Source organism: Glycine max, chromosome 8 (assembly GCF_000004515.6).
Source record: "Glycine max cultivar Williams 82 chromosome 8, Glycine_max_v4.0, whole genome shotgun sequence".
Classification (NCBI taxonomy): domain Eukaryota; kingdom Viridiplantae; phylum Streptophyta; class Magnoliopsida; order Fabales; family Fabaceae; genus Glycine; species Glycine max.
In genome coordinates, this window is record NC_038244.2 from 7,267,431 (window position 1) to 7,293,286 (window position 25,856).

At 30.8% G+C, this 25,856-nt stretch overlaps 4 protein-coding genes across 5 annotated transcripts; 2 read left to right on the forward strand and 2 right to left on the reverse strand.

Annotated features, from left to right (window-relative positions):
• Positions 1-4,480: 4,480 nt before the first annotated feature.
• LOC100306146 (protein BCCIP homolog) lies at positions 4,481-8,036 on the forward strand. The gene is made up of 8 exons (XM_003531103.5): positions 4,481-4,839; positions 4,929-4,991; positions 5,089-5,313; positions 5,422-5,634; positions 5,748-5,813; positions 5,939-6,028; positions 6,103-6,159; positions 7,746-8,036. The coding sequence occupies exons 1-8, from the start codon at positions 4,651-4,653 to the stop codon at positions 7,842-7,844; spliced, it is 1,002 nt and encodes a 333-aa protein (XP_003531151.1). The 5' UTR covers positions 4,481-4,650; the 3' UTR covers positions 7,845-8,036.
• Positions 8,037-8,899: 863 nt separating this feature from the next.
• Positions 8,900-10,469, reverse strand: LOC102667033 (agamous-like MADS-box protein AGL82). Its single transcript, XM_006586298.2, has one exon. It carries the CDS (start codon positions 9,821-9,823, stop codon positions 8,900-8,902), a length of 924 nt encoding a protein of 307 aa, XP_006586361.2. The 5' UTR covers positions 9,824-10,469.
• A 4,873-nt stretch (positions 10,470-15,342) lies between these two features.
• On the forward strand, positions 15,343-19,912 carry LOC100797350 (putative ubiquitin-conjugating enzyme E2 38). Its single transcript, XM_003532646.5, has 6 exons — positions 15,343-15,511; positions 16,929-17,432; positions 17,544-17,607; positions 17,907-18,046; positions 18,128-18,439; positions 19,336-19,912. The coding sequence occupies exons 1-6, from the start codon at positions 15,455-15,457 to the stop codon at positions 19,681-19,683; spliced, it is 1,425 nt and encodes a 474-aa protein (XP_003532694.1). The 5' UTR covers positions 15,343-15,454; the 3' UTR covers positions 19,684-19,912.
• A 1,560-nt stretch (positions 19,913-21,472) lies between these two features.
• LOC100796810 (uncharacterized) lies at positions 21,473-24,922 on the reverse strand. 2 transcript variants are annotated; one of them, XM_014778797.2, is made up of 5 exons: positions 24,676-24,880; positions 23,678-23,730; positions 22,967-23,060; positions 22,576-22,636; positions 21,473-21,738 (listed from the first exon to the last, which is right to left on the reverse strand). In XM_014778797.2, the coding sequence occupies exons 3-5, from the start codon at positions 23,049-23,051 to the stop codon at positions 21,726-21,728; spliced, it is 159 nt and encodes a 52-aa protein (XP_014634283.1). In that variant the 5' UTR covers positions 23,052-23,060; positions 23,678-23,730; positions 24,676-24,880; the 3' UTR covers positions 21,473-21,725. The 2 variants fall into 2 exon arrangements, with proteins under 2 accessions (XP_014634283.1, XP_003531152.1); XM_003531104.5 differs by lacking the exon at positions 23,678-23,730 and having other exon boundaries at positions 24,676-24,922.
• Between the last annotated feature and the right edge of the window lie 934 nt (positions 24,923-25,856).

The window sequence follows — 25,856 nt, forward strand, 5'->3', positions numbered from 1 at the left end:
ATTTTTTCTTTGCAAAACTAATAAATAATTTTATAAAAATTATTATTTATTAAATATTATTTTTAAGAAGTTATTGTAGATATTTAAATAATTAAAGTAAAAAATATCCAACCCCTTTGATGATTTTATGCATCCATCCTTTTATGTAAGTTATCATATTTTTTATTTTCATCCTTATATTTTTTTTGTCCTTACAAAATGTGTATGCTTTGTTTCTTTATCGTTAAAAAGCTTTCAATAACATTTGAATGGTAAAAAAAATGTTTTGAACAGTTAAATAAGTATTATTAAAGCGTTTTAAGGATGATAAACAAAATAAATTAATAAAAATTATAAGGACTAAAACGATAAAAAAAAATTATAAAACAAAAATGAAAAAAAATGTTAAATTGCATAAACAATTTTTTAAAAAACTATTTATCATATTAATTACAGTAATTGCAGAAATTAATAACATTAGCTAATGAGATTAAATTTATATTTTAAACTTTGGATATATTTGTATAAATATCAGTCTTTTATCAACCAAATAATCACAATTATTGTGATTACAAATCTCAGCCTTTTATCAGCCTCATATTTGTTTTCCAATTAGCCAACTTTAATAACATGTTTTCACAATTATTGGTAACCAATTACTAAATTCAATAACTAATTATAACTTGATTAAAAACATACAGTTAATCACAAATTTAAACGAGTTACAAATTGTGTTTAATTTTTTTTAAAATTAAATCCTTTTTCTATTTTAAGTTTTATCTTAAAAATATTATTGTTATTATTTTGGCCTATACATTAAACATGATAAATATTTTTTTATATAACGAATGCTAAATTTTGAATTTACAATATTTGAATAATACAAGTGCATTTGAGAATTATTCTTTTCAAAATATATGTTTGATAAAATTAACTTGAAAAATTAGTTAAAAGTTTAAAAAATGGTAGTTAAAAGCTAAAAAATTAACTTATTAAATTATAAATGTTTGATAAAATTTATTATTGAAGTAATTAAAAAGTATAAAATAATTGAAAATAATAAATATACTAAGGATAAAACAAAAAAATATATAAAAAATTAAAAATTTATATTTTAAAAAATGTTACTTCAAGTAACATTTTAAAAAATGTTAAAAAAATACTAAAAAAATTATTTACCAAATAATTAAATAAACTTTCAACTTAAAACTAACTGAAATGTGAATTATAACCTTCATTTTTAAATTTTGGGACAGAAAGGAAATGTTCTGCATGCTGTGTGTTACAGTGCCAATTGTATGCGTGTGAAGCACATGGTGCATTATGTGATTGGATGAAGATCAAACATTATTACATGAAATTAAGCAGAAACAGAGGCTATGTATGTTGCTTGCATTACCTCTCTAGGAATGAAAATGATCAAAATATTGGTAGAATAATAATTAATTGGCCGGGTCTTTTCTTACATCTTTATCGTTCTTCCTTTGTGCATTCGTTTTATGTTAGAATTCTGATTTACCTATTGAGAAAATGTCACCACAATAACTCCTTAAATCAAGTCGTGTTGATCCATATATAATTACTTCTTCAATGGGTAGACAGGATAATATATAAAATCAGATATGAGTAATGTGGTGTCATTTTCACCAATGAGTTAGGGAAGAATAAAGATTTAGAAAAGCAACAAATTGATAGGGTAAAATAATTTAAAATTATTATCCAATTATAAATAATTATCAGCAAGACTTTTAAAATAATTATTAATTATAATTTGTGATTTAATAACATTATAAACTTGTTGTTTTATACTGTTAGTATATAATTTTTTTCTCTTATTTTAATATAGTTGATTAAATATAATTTTTTTATAAATATTATAATGCAATTTTGAATATACAATATAATAAAAAAGACAAAGTCCATTTTTCTCCTTATTAAAAATAAGTTCAAATGTATTTATTTACTTTTATCAAAATCGAACTAAAGTAGTTGAAAAAATTAAACAATAAATCCTCATTTTGTTTTTTGAAAATGAATAACTTACCAGATTAGTTCTTAAAACTAAAAATATTCCAAATAATTAAGAAAATCCCTAAAATAAATTTAATTAGTGTACATATCAATTTGTTAGTAGAAGACAATTCTAAAATCTTTTCACATTACCAGTTAATGAAGTACTTTCTCTATATAAAAAACCATGTATTTATATTTCTTTTTATAATTATATAATAATTTTTGTTTGAAATAAAAGAAAATCTTTACTGTTTAAATAATAAATAAATGAGAATGTTGAAATTATTTGTATTTTTTTCGTTGAAAGCTGGCACCGTTTACAAACTTTGCACTCCATGAATTTCCTTCCATTTGTGAATAATCCAACAAAAACAATCTGCAATTTTAAAAAATAACGAATTGGTTGCCTTGATTGTTCACTTGTCTTAGCAACTGGAATAGATAAAATTAAACATTGGTAACGAATTAATCTTTCACATGTCACAGAGAAAAGAAATCAAGAGAAATGTCAGAGGTTTGGCATCTTTTGAAGAAATCACTTCATTGCAAACCTCATTCATCAGAAGTTCATGATCCAAAAGCATATAGCAGTACTCAGAGATAACCACAAGGCAAGATTAACACTCAGAGACACTGACTAGAGCACCATGTTAGCCATGAAATTATCCTTGATGGATCAAGCGGTGAGATTATGCTTTGCATTGTCCATGTTGTCCTTGTTCTCATGAAGAAGATGGAGAAAGTGTACAAGAAGAGCCTCATCCTCCTAGATCAACCAAGCGAATTATACCTTCATCAAAAACACATTATGTCGATTGTGAAGAATGTATGCAATCTTTTCACAAAGAAAAAGGTGCCACTGAAGAAACAATCTAATGATGATCTCCCAATATCAACTCGTCATCATGAATGTGTTGACACTGTTGAAGAACATGATCATAATTAATATCCCTGAACATTTAGGTAAGAGATAAGTGCCTTTTCTAGTTGAATTAGCATGAATGAGTTTGAAGTGCTTATATATATATGGTTTACGAGTCAATTGTTCTCTGCTTAATTTTCTTTATATTATTATATGATGTGTTTTTGTGCCGTGTTATGGGATAGCTAATTAATTATCTATGAATATAGCCCCTTATTAGAGGAACTCTAGTAGATACTTTGAGAAAGGGATTGAGAATGAAAAAGAAGTGGTCCTCAACTCGACACTATTAAATTTGACCAATTACCATCGAACAATTTTGACACTAGTATGAGAAATCAATTATATAGATATATGAACATTGGGAAGAATACTCATGTGATTTTTTGTAACTTAACACGGGTTGAACATTGTCTAGTCTGTAGACTGTATCTGCTGTAGGTTCTCTTATTAGAAGTACTTTTACTAGTAAAATTTAATATGGAACATCTACATGTACATTTTTGCAGTGATCCAACTTGAGAGAGAAGGTTCATCTTGCAAGATCATCTAACAAATATGCAAAGATAACTTGATCGAAAGCAGGGCAGCACAGATTGAATGTATCTTGAGAGTTCAGAAGAAGCAAGAAACGTTTGCATGCTTTGAGGAAAGTAGGGATATGGTAAGGACTAAAGCTGAAAGGTTACAAAATGAGCACCCAAGATGCTTGGTTGATGGAAATGAGCTATTGAGATTTCATGGTACAACAATTGCATGCTTCCTTGGTTTAAATGGCTCTTGTACCCTTTGCACTTTAGACCAATGTGGTTTGTGTCAAATTTTGAGGCATGGTTTCTCCGCCAATAAAGAATTTCATGGTGCACGTGGGGTTTACACACCACTTCTACTAGTGGAAAAACCATTGATTCCATTTGTTCATCATCCAATAAATCTGTGTCTGTCCATAGAATGTATGTTATGCGGTGCAGAGTAATAGCTGGGAGAATCCATAATCCTCTACAAGAGATCAAGGAAGTGGTTGATCCCGAGTTTGATTCTTTGGTAAAGAAAATGAGTGACCAATCAGAGATTGAACAACTCATTGTTTTGAATCCTAGAACTTGCTCCCTTGCTTTTTGGTAATCTTAGATTCAACTAAAGATCAGGCATATGCTTTGATTTATTTATTTATTTACTTGGATATTAAGAAGCTTTGAATTATAATTTTCATTTAGACTGGAATATGTATTTGTTCCGAATTAAGGTTGGAGCTTCAATGATTTTTTTTAAAATTTTTTACTGCTTCACAAACTTGGCAACAATTCATGTTCGAAAACACTTACAAACATAAAGTTCATCGTTAATTTCTCAGCAACAAAGCGTCGGTTTTGACGTTTTCACGGACAATAAAGCTTATTTGAATTGAAAACGATATAAATTTTTTTACAATACTTAAATATCATGATTAACTAACTAAGTTATATCCTTTAGCGCCTATTCGAATATAAAGCTTATAAGGTTAAGTTAGTTTTAGGAGAAAAAATGAATAATTAACAAGTAATATTTACGAACAAAAAAATAATAGAAAATGAGATGGAAACCCTAGCACGAGACAAGAGGCGTAGCGTAGGAGATGGTGCGGAGGTTTTAACTAGAGCGCGGGCTTCCAACACTGGGAAACATCAATTTAGAGCGGGAACTCAATTAACATTTAACAGCAACATAACACAACACAACCCTGTCTCCACTTCATCATGCGTTCTCAGCTTGTGAAATCGAATATCAAAACCCCTCCAAGGCCAAAACGGCGTCGTCAACCACTCAAATCATGGCCTGTTACTTTCTCCCCCTTTGCTCGCGCTCTCGCTCTCTCTCGCATCACCTCTCTCTCTCCACCAAACCCTACCCCAACCCTCTCTGCTAAGAAACCGCAACCCTCTCATGTAAGACCTCTTTTCTCAATCCTAATCTATTCTCACTATAGACTCTTTCAAATTCTACATTGAACTAACTAATGTGCGTCTTGTTCAAGGGATCTGTCCATGCAGATTTATCCCAACCGGAACACTCCGAGTCTTCCGACGAGGACTTCGATGTACGACCTCTCATCCTAACCCTAACGTGTTTTTCCATTGTTAAAACTGTTTCCAATTCAACATTTGAACTATTGAGTTTAATTGTTGTTGTTTTAGGGAGTTGTCCAAGCAGATTTTTCATTTTTCGATCCCAAACCTAATGATTTTCACGGAGCCAAGACCTTGCTGCAAACCTACCTCGACGACCAGGAATGGGATTTGAGTGCCTTTGTAGACTTGATTTTGGCACAGACCACCGTAGGCTCTGTTGTTAAGATAGAGGACGACGAGGATGAAGGGCTCTTCGCTCTTGTTACTGCTCTTAATTTATATAGATACAGGGTAACTGGCAACTCACGTTCTCTTATGTATCTATCAGTTTTGCTCTGTGACTGGTTTAGCAATAGCAACTCATTTTTCAGCTGTTTTGTTAATACTTTTGCTGCCTAGGAGCATAAGTGTATTGCGACAGTTAAGGATTTTCTCCTCCATAAAGTGCGCCAAGAGAAGAGTGTCCATGACCAGTTGAAATTGCTGTTGGGGGAGCAAGCGCATGATGTTGGTCTCCTGGTATCGCAGCGCATGGTGAACCTTCCTCCCCAGCTTCTGCCACCTCTTTATGATGCCCTTTTTGATGAAGTGTCCTGGGCCACGGAAGATGAGGTTAGATGTTGGTAGTATCACATCGGTGAGGGTGTTACTATGTGTTTATGATTGACTGCTAGAGATGGATTTTCTATCTAGAACTTAAAATTGTTGTGTTTTGTGTTTTACAGCCGACGGAGGAGCTCCAGAATTCCTTCAAGTTTAAGCATTATATAATACTTACCAAAATTTACGTGGTATATATGCTCTGCAGTGTCTCCATTTTTATATATTTCTAGCTTACGTGGTTTAGATCATTTGCTTATGCTCCACTTTCATTGTTTCCTGACATTTTATTTCTTTTTTGGGTGTTAAAATATAGCTCAAGAATGTAGAACAGAAAAGAAAACAGAGCAATGGTAGTGATGAGGCAATAATATACATAAAGCTTGAGGATGAAATTTTTCACAAGGTATTGATATTTTCTGGCATCATTTTGAATAGTTTTGTTTCTGATTACTGATTATTTTCCAAATTAATTTGCAGTTAAGCTCGTGGTCCTTCTGTTTTCCATTGCAAACTCAGCAGCTTGCACCTCATGAGGCAAGTTTTATGTTTCTTCAATCTCAATTACCATTTTTGTGATGCTCTTATTAACTTGCTGAAAGTTACTTTTTTTTTTTTTTGTCAATTTCTGAATGTAATTTAGAATACATAGTGATACCTCTGCTTGTAGGAGAAATATACACTTTGTTTACTACTTTGGATCTTGGCAATGTGGTCTTTCTGTATGGTTGTGATGTTTATATAAAAGGAGTACTGTGCCCAATACTGATCAGTTAAATTATTGCGTATTGATTATTGTTCCCTTAATCAGGTAACTATCAAGTTTCCAATTCCTATGGTTGATAAATTACTTGATGAGTTGCACATGGCTTGTTTCTTTTCCACGCTTGAGTTCATGAGTTGCACGTGAATTTATCTGTATATGAACAGAATTGTCAAATATAGTGAACGAAAACCTGCAAAGAAGGCCCCATCAAATTCAATATTCCAGTTGTTTCTTGAGGCTCTTGTCCCAAGTTTCCAAGAGCATAATTTACTGCAACCCAAGAAGATTGTTCGTCCCCTATATTTAGATTATAAACTTCATCATTGACATGAATAACTTCACAGTTCACACTCTTTAAAAAAATCAATATTAAATTAAAAGATGAAATCCGTAAAATAATTTTTTCTAATACTTAAGTGACATTAGTAATAACTAATAAGTCACACTGTTTTATAATTTCTATGATAGGATTGTGTGTTGTGAATTCTCATTGTTCTGTATCTGTTCATGGCTGTTTCAAGAAAGTTTCTATCACTGATTGTGGGCAGCCTTGTTTATTTGGGCCACCTAGGCACAATGTTCTTTTTAATTTCTATACTTCTCAGAAGCATTCCTTTTCCTCCCTCAGATGTACTTTTACTTCTATATTCCTTTCTATCCATTCTTCTTTTATGACAGAAAAGTAAAGTTCAATTGAATACAAATGATGGACACAATGGGAAAGGGGGAAGCAGCAAATAGTTTTCCCCATCCATCTTTTTGGAGACAGAATAAAAAATTTTAATTCCTCGTGGGTAGCAGCAAATAGTTTTCTTTTCTTTTTATTTTGGGGAGGGGGGCTTCTGTTAGAGATTGACACACTGGATAGCTCGTTGAATCTGAGGTTTGTTTCTTGTGTGTTTTTCTTTGGTTGTTTTGAGAATCTTAGACAAGCTTTGATGTTAAGGGAATGAGTAGTGTTATTAGTTACCATCTAAATTGCAGTGCCTTTGTTTAACAGTCAACAAAGCAATCATATCACATAGAATTTTACTTTCAGTACCACTGGAAATGATTGATTGCCTCATTCCTCTCCACACCATATAATAACACATGATTTAAACTTTAATTTGCTTTTAGTTTGAACGAATAAGGCTCTTCATTACATTTAAAGATTAGATAGGTTCTACATATTTAAAATTATTAACATGGAAGGCAATCAAACAATTGTTTTTAATTCATTTTTAAGTTGTAATGTAATAATTCTGAGTTTTCTTTCAATTATAGTTTCTTGCTAAAATTTGATATTGTAGAAGCGGACAGCAGTCTCTTTTATCAATGATTCTAAACAATCTATTCTTGTTTCTGCCTGTTACAGCTGAGGAATTACAGGTCAACGGGATTAATCGTGGCTGTTGAAGCTGACAAAATTCCAACATTTCGTCAAGAATTAGCTTCTCTAATAAATGAAACCTGAAGGCATCGACAAGGCTACTGGATAATTTATTATATGATAGAATCTTAATACTTTCATGAGACATGCATTTTTACGCAGATTGAATTCTTTTTGCAAGGGTTTGAGCTGCCAAATTTTGAAATTTTGTTTTTTAATTTTCTATGATCCCTTTTGTTCTGCAATGACTATTGCCAAGACTACTTTCCCCTTCCTGATTTTGTTCGTATGCCTTTCTCTTTCTGGGTTTCTCCCTTAGCGAACCTGCATAATAGTATGTGCTGCGAGGCAAGGCATTGATTTGATTGTGAATATCACTATTCATTCAAAACAGAGAAAATTAGTTTTTTTTTATTTGTAGGAATTACTAAACTAAAGAATAGTCATACGACAAGAATTAGTGTAATCAGCTCTTTGGTTGTCATATGACAAGGAAAAAATATACTCTCTTAAATTGTTTCAAATAGAAACAAAAATTTAATTAGATAGCAGTGAAAGTGTAAACAATTTAATTAAGATTAAAAAATTAAATTCACTCAAATATGCAATGACCAATAATGATAATTGAATAATAGTAATTTAATGGTTAATTTATTAGCTTGAGATCTGTGTATGGATAATTTTTTTTCAATTAAAAATTCCAAAAATTATGCTAAAAAATATCAAAGAATCTTTTCAATTTTAAATAATCTTTACCATAAAAATCCCATTTCAAATCTTAAATCGTGAAAATAAATATCATTTACCAGAAAAAATAAAAAAACACCGGTTTAGTGTTGTATCTTAACCTTTGTCTTGAACTTGGCATCTAGAAAAAATGATTCTTTTATTCAACTCTAGAATGATATATGCGATACATGTTGAACACCCCATTAACGTGCAAGTGCTACATAACAGGTCATTTGTCAAGTTATGAAGACCATTGTGTGAAATGTTCAAATCCATACTCAACCAAGAAAAAAGAAAAAGAAATTAAAAAACTCTTTAAAGCATAAGCAATGCTTGAAAGCCTAGAAAAATTAAAACCTTAACTGATATTCCAAAAAAAAGCATATATGTTTGTAGTGATGAGATGAGGCTTAGTTTCTTCCATGCATGTAGTTAAAAAAATGAGGTTGAAGCATATTTGAATCATAAAAACCATTAAGTTCAAATCCTGGTGGTTGTCTTGGTTGATCTGGTAGGGTCTGGAAAGTTGCATCATATTGCAAGTGAGAAGGAAGATTTCTATTGTAGTAGGAGTTTTGATTTTTGTCAGATCCATCCTCCTTTAGTACTACACCCATTTTGGGATCACAATTAGCATCAACACCAACTTGATCAGCCCAATCCACCATTGTACTTTTTCCCATCAATTGCATACAACTTTTATCAAAATGGAACATAGAAGGTTGAGAACTTTGGCTAAGTTGAAATGGGTAAAATGCTACTTGTTTGTTATCACTAGGTGGGAAAAATTGTGTTTGAGACATGTTTTGCATACCTACATTTGAGGTCATGTAGGGAGTAAGTGTCTCAACTTTGTCTTTTCCCTTCTTTAACATATTCATCCTTTGACTACAAGCATCAAACTTAGCATCCAAAATACTAACAAACATCCTCAATTGTTCCTCTCCAAGAGTATTGTAAGAGTCATTCCAAGTTGGATACATGAGTTTGATCTTCTCTTTGTGCACTTTGGAAATCTCACCTTCAATCTTTTTCATTTTGTCGTTAAAATACTCTTGCACACTATACACCTTAGGACATCTGTCACTAGTGGTGTTCTGATATTTTTGAATGACACGTTTTAACTCTCTTGAGTCTTGGTCTTGGGGCCATGTTTCAGGTTCATCAAGAAACTTGGGGGCATAGATAATTATACCAACATCAACCGCACAAAGAATGGAAAATTCATAAGCTTTCTTCAATAATCCTTTCTTTCTCTTGTTGAATGTTGTCTTGCGAGCTTTCTCCTTCTGAATTAGTTCCATAGGCATTCTTTCAAGACACATTTTCTGCATAATTAGTCACATTCAAATTCAGTATATATTATATATACAAGTGTTTAGACAAATTTATTATTATTATTGCTATATAGCAATATTATGAGTCAAAACGTGAAAAATCAAAATCATTTCATAAAAAAGGGGGAAAAACAAAGGAAACAAAATTATAAAAAAAAACGTGAGTTCACAAAAATTCTAAGGATCAAGAATAAAAGTCAAAATCCAACAGGACACACAAAGGCCAACATGAACAAGAAAAAAAAAATATAACCCCATATGATAATGCATTAAAGTTTACCCGTATTCTAAGTACGAAAAACATGATTTTATACTAATGATTGCACAAGAAACGAAAAATTAAGAACAAAAACGGAATATTTTTTGGGAGAATCGGTGGAAAGGGGTACCTACTCTGGCTTTCATTTCTTAAATTGGATTGGAAGAGTAATTGTTTCATTTTCTAATACGTATAATCTAATTTATAATATGTGACTGAATAAAAATAATGATAGAGGAATCTATTTTTTTACAGAAATAATTAACAGTGGATTCTAATTAGCATACTTTCTTTTTTAATCAGCAAATCGAGATCCAATTTCATTAAAAAGGTATAAGATATACCTCAGCCAATTACAAACAGTTAGTTTTTCTTTCCCCCACTACACCCACCAGTCATGGTTACACAGCATTAATTGAAACAGAGCCATTAATAAGGGGTAACCAATCACAAAAGCATGCACCCATCACGTAAACAACAAAAGGAAAACTATGTATATACAGCATCAATGGACCAATTTCACCAAGAGCACCCAGACCATGTTTTCACGCGTAGCCAAACCATGGTAATGCCATCAACAGAATACCCCAGCAACTTAGTTTACCACCAAAAAGCAAGCCCCAGGATTAAGGTACCATTGCACATGTGAGTAGCTAAAACCACTAGAAAACCTCGATAGCCATTTCCACCCCATTAACATGAATTCCTGCCATAACTTCTCCTTCTCGAAAGGGCTTGTTATTAAAGATGCATATACACTAATTACTATTTGGCACCTAAGATCTCACATGACCCTAATTAACAAGTATATCTTAAATTCATTTTTTTATTACATTTTATGAAAACAGATAAAAAGTTATTTCTAAAAATAATCAGGAATAAAATTACGTATTAACTTAATTCTAAATAATAATCATGATTTGTTTAAGATAAAGATAATCAGGGCATTTCATTCATAATAGTAGAGTAGATACATTGAGGAATATTATCAAACTTAGAGATGCCAGCACAAAAGCGAGTTGTCCTAGCTAGGGAGTGAATAACTTGGTTAGTTTGTCTTCTCACAAAACTCACTGTAGAGTTGAAAAATAAAGTTCTACACTTAGATACAATGTTATGATATTCTGAAGAACCTCTGAGGGAGCCATTTATTGAGTCTACAACAAGCTTAGAATGAAGCTCAAATATGATACTCTCTTTTCGCATTTGTGAAGTTCAACTAAGAGCATGGAAAGACCGCAGGCCTCTGCTTCCCTAGGATCTGAAATGCCCGATGAACAAACTGAATTGGCTTTGATGAAATTCTGTTATGATCCCACAGGCAAATACCAACATCATAGCTATTGGATGGATGAGCATCAACATTGCTCTTCCCGTATCCAGTTGGTGGTTTCGACCAAGAACATTAATTTAATAATAATAATCATGATGTTATTCTTTACAATTGCATTAATTATGTATTATGTATTCTTTACAATTACATTAATTATGGGTAACATATCATGATATTTTTAATATATTAATATTAAATATACGTGTCAATGGTATTTTTTTTGGTGAATACGTTTCAATGGTATAGTGATTAGTATACTAAAATTAGTATATTGTATTGTTAAATTATATACTAGCTAATTACTATTTGGCGCCTAAAATCCACTTAGGGACGTAAATATGTGCCTATATATATTAATTAATTGTTGGGAAATAAAACTAATTTCGTATATAAATTCATTCCAAGTGCTTTCTAATCAGGTAAGATTGTATTTGAGTTTTTGAAAATATTTTTATTGTTAAAGTATAAAATCATAATATATATCATTAACGAAAAAGAAGAAGTGCTGAAAGAAAAAATGTTGTAAAAAAAGGAATTTTTAATATCTCCTTTTTACCAAACTAGTAAAAGAAGAATTTTAATTTCCTTCACACTAGAATGTTGTGTTAACAAAGTTTAGAAAACATTTTTATAAAAAGCAAGGAAAGAGAACCATTTAAAGTTAATTATATATTCTTCTAATCTTATTTTATTATTTTGTAGGTCAAAAGGTAATAAACATAATTTAATATTTTTATTCGGTTTCTTATTAGATTATTTTAATTAGGATTAATGATTTTTTTTATTATATTTCTCTCTTTTTAGTGTTATAAAAATATAAAATATATTTATTAATTTTAAATAAATATAATAAAATTTGTGAACAAATAAAAGGAATTGGATTCATTAAAAAAATAAAAATAGATAAACGTAATTTATAGTATATCCTGGATGATGTGAGTCCACAAGAAATTGTGAAATGGGAAATGAGAGAAAGTGCAGTTTGCGCCTTGACTTGACTTGGGTCATTATACTCTACGGTATGATCTTTTGCTTAAATGCTACATTGGAGCATTTGATTGGTTATCTAGACTCCACGTGGGGTATGCACATGTGCTTATGGTGGGCATCAGTTTGCTAGATTGCTGCCGTCTGGTGTACTTCAAACTTCAAAGTCTGGCAGTACCATAAATACGATGCGTATTTATGATGTTGTTTAATGAAATTTCTTATTCGTATATATAGAGATTGAGAGAATGTTTTTCATTTTCGAAACTTCTTTTGTTTGATATAGGCATAATTGAATCCGGTTCAAATCGATTTTATTATTAGATTGATTATATAATTAATTGAAGATGATTCGATCAAATTCAACCAATTAGCTACTGGATTTCAATTGGAATCCATGCAGCTCAACCAATTTTATAAAAAAATGTATCACCTTTATAATGCTATTTTGATGTCTCATTATCATCCATTATTATTTTAGATTTTGAAATATGAATAAACTCTTCTTACTCAATTAATGTTAATTGAATATAATTTTAAATTTTTAATATACATCAGGTCAAATCAAATCAAGTCAATTACTAGCTCATTAATTAGATCATGATCTATTATCTTGACTAGATTGCAGATTTTGTAATTTTTAAATAATTATTATTATCAACATTTTTTATTCTTGATTATGCTATTATTTCAAATTCAAATTTAAATTAAACATTTTTAAATTTTAAATAATAGTAACTACTGCACTATTAGTATTAAATTAAATTAAATTGCATTAATTATATTAAAAGGAGAACACGTGACTTTTTTTCTCCATCTATGCATAAAATGGGAAATAAGAAATATATGTGTGTAACTTTAAAAGAGACAAATATAATGAAAAAAACCATTAATATTAATTAACATAATCTAACAAGAAATTAAATAAAAATGTTAAATTTTTTTTACTACATTTTGACCAATAAAATATTTTAAAAAAATCTATAATTAACTTTAATATGTTCTTTTTACTTTTTATTTTTTAAGTTCATTTTCAAACTTTGTTTAACATGGCATTCTAGTGTTAAGGAAATTAAATTTTTTTTCTTTTACTTGTTTGGCATCAAGGAAATACTAAAAATATATTTTTTACCCTCCAAGTGCATAGTCTTCATTATCCTTCGTTAATTAATAATTATATTATATATATATATATATATATTATGATTTTCTATTTTTTTTAAAATATTTTTCAAAAACTCAAACACAAACTTATATATATTTTAATTTTGGTATACTACCAATACTTTTTATTTTTAGGAATATTTTTTTCATTATTCACCTTATTTAATTCATTTTATTATTTTTAGTAATTGTTAAGAAATAAAAATAATTTAATTTTTATACTGTTCTGGACCCACAAGATACACTTATCAGGATGATATGATGTTCTAATACGTATACTAGCTCTCTATATCAGACATGACACATGACATTGTAGGAACACAAACACATTGTCCTTAGCAATTGGACTCCCAAATCGACAAGTTATTTTTAGTCACTTCATTATTTGAATGTCACAACCTCTTTACCACGTGTGATGTATTCAATTATTTATAAGCTACAACATTATCTCTTAATTATAATTATCTACTAACTATCATATAGACGCTAGTAATTATCTCTAACAATTCCTACAAACAACTCCCCTCTCTCACTTAAGTTTTAAGTGAGAGATGAGAGTTGTTTAATTTAATTGTTAGGAAATAAAAATAATTTAATTTTTATATTGTTCTGGACCCACAAGATACATGTATCAAGACGATATGATGTTCCAATACGTATACTAGCTCTCTATATCAGATATGACACATGACATAGGAACACAGACACATTGTCCTTAGCTATTGGACTCCCAACTCGACAAATTATTTTTAATCACTTCATTATTTGAATGTCACAACCTTTTTATCACATGTCATGTATTCAATTATTTATAAGCTACAACATTATCTCTTAATTATAATTATCTACTAGCTATCATATAAACGCTAGTAATTATCTCTAACAATTCCTACAAACAACTTCCATCTCTCACTTAAGTTTTAAGTTTTATCGTCCTTTATTTTGCAAGCTCTACTCTTATCCCATTAACAAGGGTACTCTTAGTACAACTTGTGAGATAATGAGTCTGCTTATCATGTGTACCTTGACATTGGTTAGTTCCATTCCGGTAAGTATAATTTTTTATTTAATTTCTTTTTAAGATTAAGTTAAATAAAGATTAATGTTTTTTTTTATATTTAAATCTTTTCAACTTCTAAAAAATTAATACTGTAACAATGTCATATATATACATTTTTACTTCCTGAACATAATTTTATGAAACAATACAAAAACAAAAACAGAATGATATAATTGCGTAAATGAAGGAAATAATTGTCCATTTCCTTTTTTATTTTTTATTTTAAATGTTAGTTTCTTTTTATTAGTTGTTTTTAATTATACGGTCTTGGATTGGTGCTTCTCTAACTACAATTATAAAAATTAATATCCTGTCAAGAATTTTTTTAAAAAAATACATTTATTATTTTTAAAATTGTTATTTAGTTGAGTTTTTTAAACTAATATGGGAATGATTCGATACATAGTGGATAAATAGTAGAAGCAGATACACAGGAGATATATTAATGTTTCTTTATTTTTTTTTGTGTGAATCAAGTATTTTTCAATCGAAATTAATCATTAATTATTCTGAGGTATTGATGTCGATTTAAGTTAATAGATACTTTTTATCTTATAATTTAAATTATTATTTAGTTTTAAATATAAAATGAAATTTATAGATTTAATTTTTTATTAAAAAATATAATTACGTAAAAATCAGTTTTTTTTCTCTTCCTAAAGAAAAACATTTACAGTATTCTGTATATTAATTAACACTAGGTATTATTTTGACCCCTTTTTTGGAGTGTAAGTGGCTCTTCGTCTGCACTTAGGTGGTATCTTTCTCTCTAAGCTTGTATTGTTTAACTTGTGTTGTGTTGTGTTGGGGTTCTGTTCAATTCCGATGGATCTTCACGAAACCCCTCACAATTCTGGGATGAAGAAACGAAAACCGGAGCAGGTACCCCTTTCCACCAATTCACCGTAAAAATATTCCCTTTTTTCTTCTTCATTTTCCGTTCCTTGTATCACTCATGTTTGTCGGACTTATATTATGGGTAAAGGTTGTTGCTTTATCATATGGGCTTATGTTTTCGTTCTGTTCATGTTCGTCTTCTGTGCCCTTTTGGATTTTGACCCTTCATCCTCGATCGTCTGAATTTTGCAAGCTCACGTTTTTTTTCTTTCTTTTTTGATGATTTTTTTCTCCCTTTGTTCTTTTGGTCCTCTTCTTTTTTTATGAAAGGATTTTTACCTTCCTCGTTTTGGCTCATAAATTTGTTGCTATCGGGAGTGTTGATTTCTGGCTGGTGTGCAACGGAACAATTGAAACGTCGCCATTAATAATTTAACAGCGATATTTCCTAATGTGGGTGGGAGCAATGCGTAAAATGCCATACAACTAGCTCGTTTTTTCTAAGAACTCATCATCTTTGAAAATAGCCAAAAGACCGACTTTGATAACGTGTTTGTGTTTGTTTGTACATTTGATTTGGGAGTATGTAAATATCTTCTAAGCTTTTTAGTATTAAATTTCTATTGTTGTAAAAAAAATGAAACTGGACTTTTTTTTTATGGGCAAATATTAGTTGTTAATTGTTAGTATATTGAGTGAAACTGACTGGACTTTTGTTTCGAGTGCCAGTTACATCGCATGCAAATTCTGGGTATGATCCTAAACTGAATAAGTAGTTGGTACATGTTAAATTCATGGATAAGGGATTGTCTTTTTCCCCTACCCCTTAAAATTAATGATTTTGATATGCACCCAAGTACTTAGAGAACCCTCCCTTAAAAACTAGGCACTTAAGTACTTCACTATGCATCATATACTACTCGATGTGGGACTTAGGCACCCCATAGTATCAAAGCCCCTATCAGAGTTGACTTCATAGCCTATCGATACCTGTAGCTGAATCTTATTACTTCTTAACAGTGATATGATGTGGTTGGTATGTTCTTCATGATATATCATGCCTACGGTTTAATAATAGAGACAAGAGAGTGTTCTTAAATCACCCAAACTTAGTAGCAAAGTGAAAAATCTGTTGACATGGTGGCTTACTGCTGGACTTACTAATCTGCACATTGCAGCAAAGTCACTTCCTGTGTCAATCCTGCATATTATGCCATTACACAATGGATGGGTTACTTTTTACATAATCAAGGTTGAAAAAAAGAACAATTTCTGGGGGGAAAAGATGGGGTGTGTGTATTGGGGAGGGTGGGGGGGAGTATAGTGAAAAAGTTGCAATAGGTGGCAGTGGAAAACTATTTAATTTTTTGTTTAGCTTGGGGACGAACCCATGTGCTTAGCATTACCTATAGTACTATGTGTTTATTTTTTAAAATTTTTTTTGGCTTATCTTCTTTTGCAGGACACTTTGATCAGTGATCATGGAAATTCTGTGAGTGTTGGAGAGTCATCTGGGAGTGGTGATCTCTGCAAGAGTTCTACCTCAGGATCACTGAATTCAAACAATCATAATGGTTCCAATTCTGATATTTCATGTCAAGATGACGAGGATATGATTGATGATGATGCAGATATGATTGACGATGACGGAGATGAAGATGCTGATTATGATTTTGATTACAATGATGATGATATTTATGAAGATGACTATTCAAGTATGCAGGACCAATTAGACAATGTGGATTTGCCTCCTGGGGTGGAGGCATCACTGCCTTGGTTGAAGGACATTTCTTCTTGTGAATGCAAGCAGGCTGTTGCTTTTTCCCGTACAGAATCTAGTTCCAAGGCAAAAGTGGATGAAACTGAAGATATTGTCCTGCAAAAGTTTCGACAGTTTAAGCAATTTGATACTGTTGACTCTTTTCCCGATCATCACTATGATAAGGAGGAAACTAAAGATGCACAGGTGATAAATATTGGGAAACTATTTTTGTGTAATAGGTTGCATTTGCCAACATGTATTTTTAAATTTTAAGCAACTGATTGCATATAATCTGCCTTTTTTAAAATGTTACAGAAGCCTAAAAATTGGGCCAAAAAGATCCAGGAGGAATGGAAAATTTTAGAGGAAAATCTGCCAGGTAAAGTCTTTCTCTCTCTAAAAAAGATATTCGTTATCCTTTATCTACAAGATTATATTTGTTGCTGTTGTGGCCTTTCCTTGAGATGTATTATTTGAAGTGTCTCTCGTGCAATTTTTTTAATCCACTTTTCTAATAACAATTGCCATCTTTAAAATCTTTTTTGGGAGAATGGAAAATCATCATCCAACCTCTTTTGTTACCATCCAATCTTTTACCATTTTGGTGAAACATGAAATTCAACCTTTATGAAAATTTGCTTTGATTTTCAATCATTGCTTGTGAACTTACTTTTACAGAGACAATCTTTGTGAGAGTTAGTGAATCAAGGATGGAGCTTCTAAGGGCTGTTATAATTGGACCTCAAGGCACCCCATACCATGATGGTCTTTTCTTTTTCGATTGCCTCTTTCCTTCTACCTACCCTGCAGGTCCACCGGTATGTATCATCCATGTTCCATATGTTTTAAGGTGTGTCTCGTGCTGTGTGTATAATATAAACTCATATTATCTTCTGCAGAAAGTTCACTACCATTCAGGTGGCCTAAGGCTAAATCCAAATTTATATAATTGTGGAAAAGTCTGCCTTAGTCTCTTGGGCACTTGGCATGGTAGTAATAGTGAAAATTGGATACCAGAAAAATCAACCATGCTACAAGTGTTGGTTTCGATACAAGCTCTAATTCTAAATGAGAAGCCTTTTTTTAATGAGCCTGGGTATACGTCAACATATCCTGGTGCTGAGGGGCAAAGAAGATCTAAGGAGTACAACGAGAGTACATTTATTTTATCCTTAAAGACAATGATGTATACTCTGCGTAAACCCCCAAAGGTATGTAGACTAGAACAATACATGATTCTGTAATCGTTGGGTATATGTCTTTGATTTCGATATCTTAGTGGCTGTTTGATTTGAGAAAAATGTTTTCTGTTTTTATTTTCTATTTTCATTTTTAATTACTAAAAATGCCACCTTGTTTTCATCTTAACTGTTTGCAAAGTTTGTTTGTATAAGAAATAGTGAAAACAAAACAATAAAAAGTTGTATTTACTGTTTCATATACAAGGTACAAACATATAAAAACAGCATACAAAGTTAAAACAAGATGGTATTTTGGTAATTAAAAGTGAAATCAGAAAATGAGAATAGCAAACATTTTTTCAAACCAAATGGTCACTTATTTTTCTAGTAATTGTTGTGATTCTGAGCTGAATTTCAAAGATGGGTGTTTGATGGATTTGGCTGCTTTTTTTATGATACTGTTTCTACTCAATAAATTGGACCAGGAAAACTAAATATCTGTTTCAAGATTTTAGATGTCATGTCATATAATATATATTATATTAATTTATAATATTAAAGTTTGACTAGATGTTAAAAATAAATAGATGAGAAGAGGATTATGAAGTCACTAAACAGGCTACAGATTTTAGGAGCTGAATAATGTATTGTGTTGGAAAATTACTTTCAGTGACTTTAGCCTATGGTATTAAAAAATTAAGAAATTATTATGAATAAATTTTAATTCTTCATATTTAAAACTGTAACAGATAACTGACACTTTATGTATCAAGTAAAAAGAAAGAATTAATATGAAATCCATTTTACTAATTATTATTTGAGACTTGTAGGATACTAGGAGTTGCTACTTTGATGAATAAACAGGAAATGCAGAGTACTTGTGGATTATCACCCTCCAACTTATTTAACATTTCCTTCATGTGCAGCACTTTGAGGAGCTGGTTGCGGGACATTTCCGTACCCGAGCATTTGAAATACTGAGAGCATGTAAATCATACACAGAGGGGGCTCCGGTCGGGTCGGTTCTACATAATCTAGCTCCAAGTTGTGGCAATAGTTCTACGGCTAACGCCCAGAAAGAATTCGAGTCAGCTGTGAGTAGGATGATGAATACTATGATTGCATTTTTCACCAAGAATGGCTCCACAGACTGTGATGAGTTTCGATCTCCCGAGATTTATAGTCTGTCTGCTGTGGCTACTTCAAACTTAGAGGTTTACAAGATAGAGTCTGGTACAACAACATCAACATCAACATCATTGACCCAGGTGTGAAGGTCCTAGGTTGTTTATGCTGATGATGAGAACAAGTGTAGTGGGTGGTATATTTTTCTTATACTTATTGTGGTGATTTTTTATGTCCCACATGACATGACAAACCTCTTTGCTGGTTATATAACCCCTAGTTGTAAAGATTTACATGCCAGTTCTAGCTTCTCGAAAGATGGTTACTGACTTATTATAATTTGCATGTTTCTTTAATAAAATGTTAATAGTTTTATGAGATCATATTATCATTTAGAGACGCTAGTTTTCCCAAAATATCATTTTCGGTTGGACATCACACAAAACTCCCTCTGTAAAGCATTGGATGGTATATTTAGTTCTTTGATGAAATGTATGTAATTACTATTTCTACAACCAGCACGTTGTAGCACGTGTTTGACACCATTTGTGGTAGTTTTATCCATACGTATTGTTAAGCTGGAGGTCATGGTTTACAACGTTTCAAAACATGGAGTGGGTCTAAAGATGTATCCATCATTGATTTTAATTTTAATAAAGTGTGTCAAAATATTAATAGTTGTGTTTATAAAGAATTTTTTAGTTAAAATGTCTGAATAATTTAAGATAAATAAGTTTTTAGGAAAAAGGTCGAAACAAAAAAGTAAATATTTTTATAAGTTAAAAAGAGATCATTTAATAGTATGTTTATAAAACTTTTTTTTTTATAATTTATTCAATATGAACAGTATTTTTTTCCAAGGAATGGACGGTGTATTTTAAAATGCATTTTTTTATGAACATTTAAACCTATAATTTATTATAATTTTTTTTTATTTTTAAGGTTAATTTGCACACATGAAGATATTTTTTATTAAAATCAAATATTATTATATTATGATTAAAATATTCTCAATTATTCTTCTCTTATTTTGTTTAGTATATTTTTTTCAACTATTTATATTTTGTTAGGCATATCTCATTGCAGAAATTAAAGTTTTTTAATCTTTTAATCAATACTTTTATTTTTTTATCTTAATTTTAAAATAATTATATAATGTACGAAATACTTACTAATGAAAATACGAAGTTAATAACAAAAATTTACTGTGTTTTTTTATTTTTTTTGCACAACGGCGCAAACAAGGTTTGAATTTAGGACCTTGTTTAGACATTTGCCTATGATTATTTTTAAACAGTATATGATTTTAGCATTTAAATATTTTTCTTAATAATTTCTTAATGGAAAACATTAAACTAGTGTGAAACATTAAATAATAATTATACCACCTGTAGTTTTATTTTGAAGGTAATATTTGTTAGACAATCTAAGAACAGAACATTTAAATTATTATTCTCACTTCTATTTTTGTAATTTTCACCTCGCTTTTTCAAAAACATGCAAAATGATACTCTTACCCTCCTTTCTTCCTCTTTCCTCACCCCTCACTTCCCAGCACTATGCTTTTCTTATTTTCTTCTCTTTTGCCTCCACACTTTCTTTTTTCTTTCTTTAAGTTTTAGATTCAACGGAATCATAATTCCACAATTCCACTAAAGAGGATGAATAACAAGCATTAATTCCAGTAAAGAGGATTCATCCATGACTATTTAGATGATATTTTAAAATTGAACACATAATTTTATCCAATGCCCCTCTAAGTTTTTCTTACTATGCTCTCCAATTTAGAAAAATAAAAAGGACTAAAATTTTAGCTAGCTTTAGTCATTCCATCTCGAAATGTGAAAAATGTTTTTTCTTTAGTTACACTTCCCCTTTTTTATGAAGAAAGTCAAGAAACCTTTGATGGCATTACGGAGGAGCTCACACTTTCCACTATTCAAAAAGTCAAAACGCTTAGTACTGAGCATTCCCAACAATTATTACAATGTAAAGAATGCTAATTGGCATCCCATACAAGCTTATATGAAAATAAATGTTCAAATAAGATTCATGACGGTGTATAGTTGGGGCATCAAAAGCTCAATTTTTGGGTAGCTTTAAGAAATTCCAAGTCAGGCTATATCAAGATATTCCCTATTCAGCTACACCAATCTACATTTGCTTCTTCCCGTGACAATGGTTTTGCTTCTTACCAAACATACCTGAAATTTTTAAAATACAAAAAGTTTAGACGGGAAGAAAAGGTCAAATTGATACAGTAATTTCAATTACAACATGCACAGACATTCTCTTGCAATTGCATGATAAGAAATCATACAAGAAATAAGGTCGCATTTCCAAGCTGGTCTAGTGCAGTTTAAAAAAACACTGCTAAAATTGCAATATAAGTGTCTTCAACAATAATTAAAGATTTTGAACACTTTTATTTTTTATTCAAAGGCTGTGGAAGTATTGCGTGCGAAGAATCTACAATTCTACATTTACTTGAATATTCAGAATTGGGAATGGGAGCTGAATCGGATGCTAAGCTATAAAGGGCTCTCTGAATGGTATACCGTTGCACTACAAAGGATTTACATCAATTGGATTATTTAGATGCCAAGAATATAAATATATAATCCCTCTAAGAATTGTATGTTGCTGTGCTTATTTCGGCTTGGATCTCTAATTTACAATGACTGCACGTAAAGATGTTGTACATATATAGATCTGAGTTTTCTAAAATTTGAATATAGTCTAATAGCCCATAGTATGCTCCATAGAGACAAATGTAGGAGTTTAGTGACGTAAAAAAGTATTTTGTTAAGAGTTTGAATAGGTGGAGATTGGAGAAATGTCAGAGTGTGCTGTTTACTACATGCATGTTAAATATTCTCTGCAGACTAGTGACATGCATTCCTAAATAAGTGAAATAAAAACTAGCTGAATAACCATATATAAAATTATACATCATTATAATCTAGTGAACTACCAGCATGTTAAGAATTGGCCAAATTCAATTTATGTCACTAATTAAAAAGACAGAGGAGATACACTACCTCTTGAAGAACTGAGTAACGTATCGTAGAACGAAACACATTAATATAATCACCACAATATCTACATAAGTTTAGGAACTCCAACAAGCAGTAACACAACAGACAAGGCAGCATATGAATTTAAGAAATTCCTTAACTTCTTTGTCATAATTCTCTAACATAGTTTCGGTTGTCTTTCTAACCAAAGTACACCAAAAGCACTATTGGACAGACTTAACTTACAATTATGTGACAAACAAATTTCGAACAATTGATGAATCTTTTTAAAGAAAACCCCACATAAATATCTAGAAATGATCAAAATTTTGCATCCCAGGAGAATTAAAAAGGAAAAACATATAAAGGAGTTAAAATCCATTTAGAATAGACTATAGAGTGGAATAAAGGATACTGAAGGTACAACGCTCCCACCAGTCCAACATATACAGCCCAAAAGTCACATTGTAAAGGTAGATCTTGCGCTGAATCCAATTCATCTCTTCCAGCTGCAAAAACAAATTTTCATTTTTGGGTTAGTTGGAATCAAGTCAAATAACTCAAACATTTTTTTCATATAAAATCTTTGAAAGTGTTTTCATCAGACTTAGTGCATGTTTGGTTTCACGTTATATTCTCTAGAATTACGTTGAAATATCACTTAATGCAATTTTAGGTAAATTTTCACATGTTTGATTTCACATTGAAGAATTGATTATGGGTCCAAAGTTGAAATAACTTTAAGTAGCTTTTTGTCAATGCTACTTAAATCAGATCATTTCAAAATCAATTTTGTCAATGATCTTCGAAACAAACAGTTAAGAAACACATAAGCATTAACTATTTGTTATAATGCCTTCAGGTGTATTCCCTATTAATATTATTTCTTATACATATATGGTTAGGGAATTAATTTTTACATATAGCCTCGCACAGTAGCTTTTTATTTTTATTTTTATTGAAAGGCCAAGATGAATATAATATTAAAAAACACTCAGTTTTAGCACAAGTAGTGCCCAAAACCAAGACAGCAACAGTATACTTCATCATAGTTCAAAAGACCTCTAGATAACACCCAGAGTATAAATCCAACACAGAGAAATAGAAAAAAAAAAACTTTAAATACCAACTATATTTCTCTGCTCACTTCCTGCTGCAGCATATTACCAATCTTTAAACCTGCATAATTCGAAGCAACCAAAGGACCAAAAGCACATCATCGATTCTGATCATATGAAAGCATCCAAAAGCACATCATCTTTGAGTTAAAATCCATTTATTCTTTTCCTGCGACACATCCGAAAGCATTCCCTTTTATTGTTTTAACTGCCTTTTATCTGTTCAAAATTGGACCATCTACATCTAAATTATGTATGTATAGCAGATCCAGAACCAAGTGCCCACCATGTTTTCGATCCATATCCCCAACTGATACCTGAGAATTATTTCATAACTTTGACCGCTTCCATAAGTCTTCAAACTTGAACATAATAATATCCACTAACTCATTCCCCCAGTTTGGTCCCTCACCATAACTATCCCATGCCATTGCACCACATCCCTCATATAAATTCTTTATTCAGCAACTGCCAATTCCAACGTCCACCAGTCAACAACCTTATACAACTGATTTCCCATATTTCAACCTCCAACATTCTGCGTCATTATTCAAAAGATGTATTGAACTTTCTCCAAGACATTTCTAGGATTTGATATCCATGATGTCAAAGAATAAGTAAAACCTTTCCTCCTTGCCCTCAACCATCTCCAAGAATGAACTTGAACATCCTTAACTATATCTTGTATATTAAACCAAACGCACCCTACTTGTTTCAACCCAGGAAGCATGCAATTTCAAATCTATTTTTTAAAATATGAACATATATTAAAGAAAATAGGAATGAGAATTGACTAATTAGACCAAGGCCACAAAAGTAGATGAACAAAAACAAGACTTTACAAGCAGAATAGCTATCCCTATGACTATGAGCGTGCAACAACAAAACAAAAGAAAAAGCCATCCTGTGCCACGAAGAGAATCTAAGAATCTAAGCATCAAAATCATTACCAAGATTAACATGGAAGTCGAACAGAACAATAGATTTTGGAATCGGTGTTTGTTACCTTGAGATTCGGGATCGAGACACGAAATTCGTAGGGATTGCGGTGGTTTTGCGCTTCGGATCGCCGAGAGAAAGGAGGACGAGCACGACCAACAACAACGAAAGAGAACACTGCGTAGGAACTCACAAATCACAAATGGTAACAATTTCTCTGTTTTTTTGTTTTTTTACAACGTAAGTATTCGCTTTTTCTAATTTGTTTTGCATTATCATTTGGCGGCTCTAACAAAATTGGAAACGGGTCCTGAGTCCTGCGTTTTTTTTAAGCCCTTGGATCTATATGAACGGATGGGATTGAAAATTATATAAAAAAAAAAAACTCATCCAAAAGCCAAACAACTTAACATCTCATTTCTAGATTACCTGCGTATTGGTAGTACTTTAGGCTATTCATTCATTAATAAATGCCTCATTTTATAATTAAAATTTATAATAAATAGGATTTTTTAAAATACATAAATTATATTATAATAAATAAATATTTTTGGCAGTATAAAATTATATTTTGAGTTTACCATAAATAATTTATATTGTAATACAATTTTATTTTTAATTATTGAGAAATTATTTTTTAAAATTATCGAAATTGAATTAAAAGTAAAGATAAATTGAAATAAATAAGTTGTTAAGAATCTGTAAAAAAATGTTAAGAAAATAAAATACACGGATAAGATAAAAAAAATGATTTGAGATAATAGAGAAATTTTTTTTTGAGATAAATGTTGAATCAAAATAAAATTAAGAATATGTTTGAAAGAAATAAAATCTAAATATATAAGAGCAGAATAAGATATGTGACTTAATAAGAGTTAAAATAACTCTTACAAATGTTTTTATCATCTCAATCTACTTTCCTTTTATCTTTACTTGTTATTTATTTCTTTTAATCACTTTTCTTATTTCAAGTGCTGCCTAATGTCAATTTCAAAAGGATAATTTGAAGTATTAACAATAGCAATACACTTTTTTATATTATCATTTTAAATCAAGTTAGAAATTTGAGATATTTTATTTTTAAATTATTTTACTTCCTTTTAGAAATTTATTTTAATTATTTATTCTCAAATCCAAACCGGTTTATAATCAATTGCTATTCCAAGTGGTTTTTATTCTCAGATTACTGATCAGCAGACATCATGGGCTTCTCCATGTTTTCAAAAGCCTTTTCCAAGCCCAAAGCGC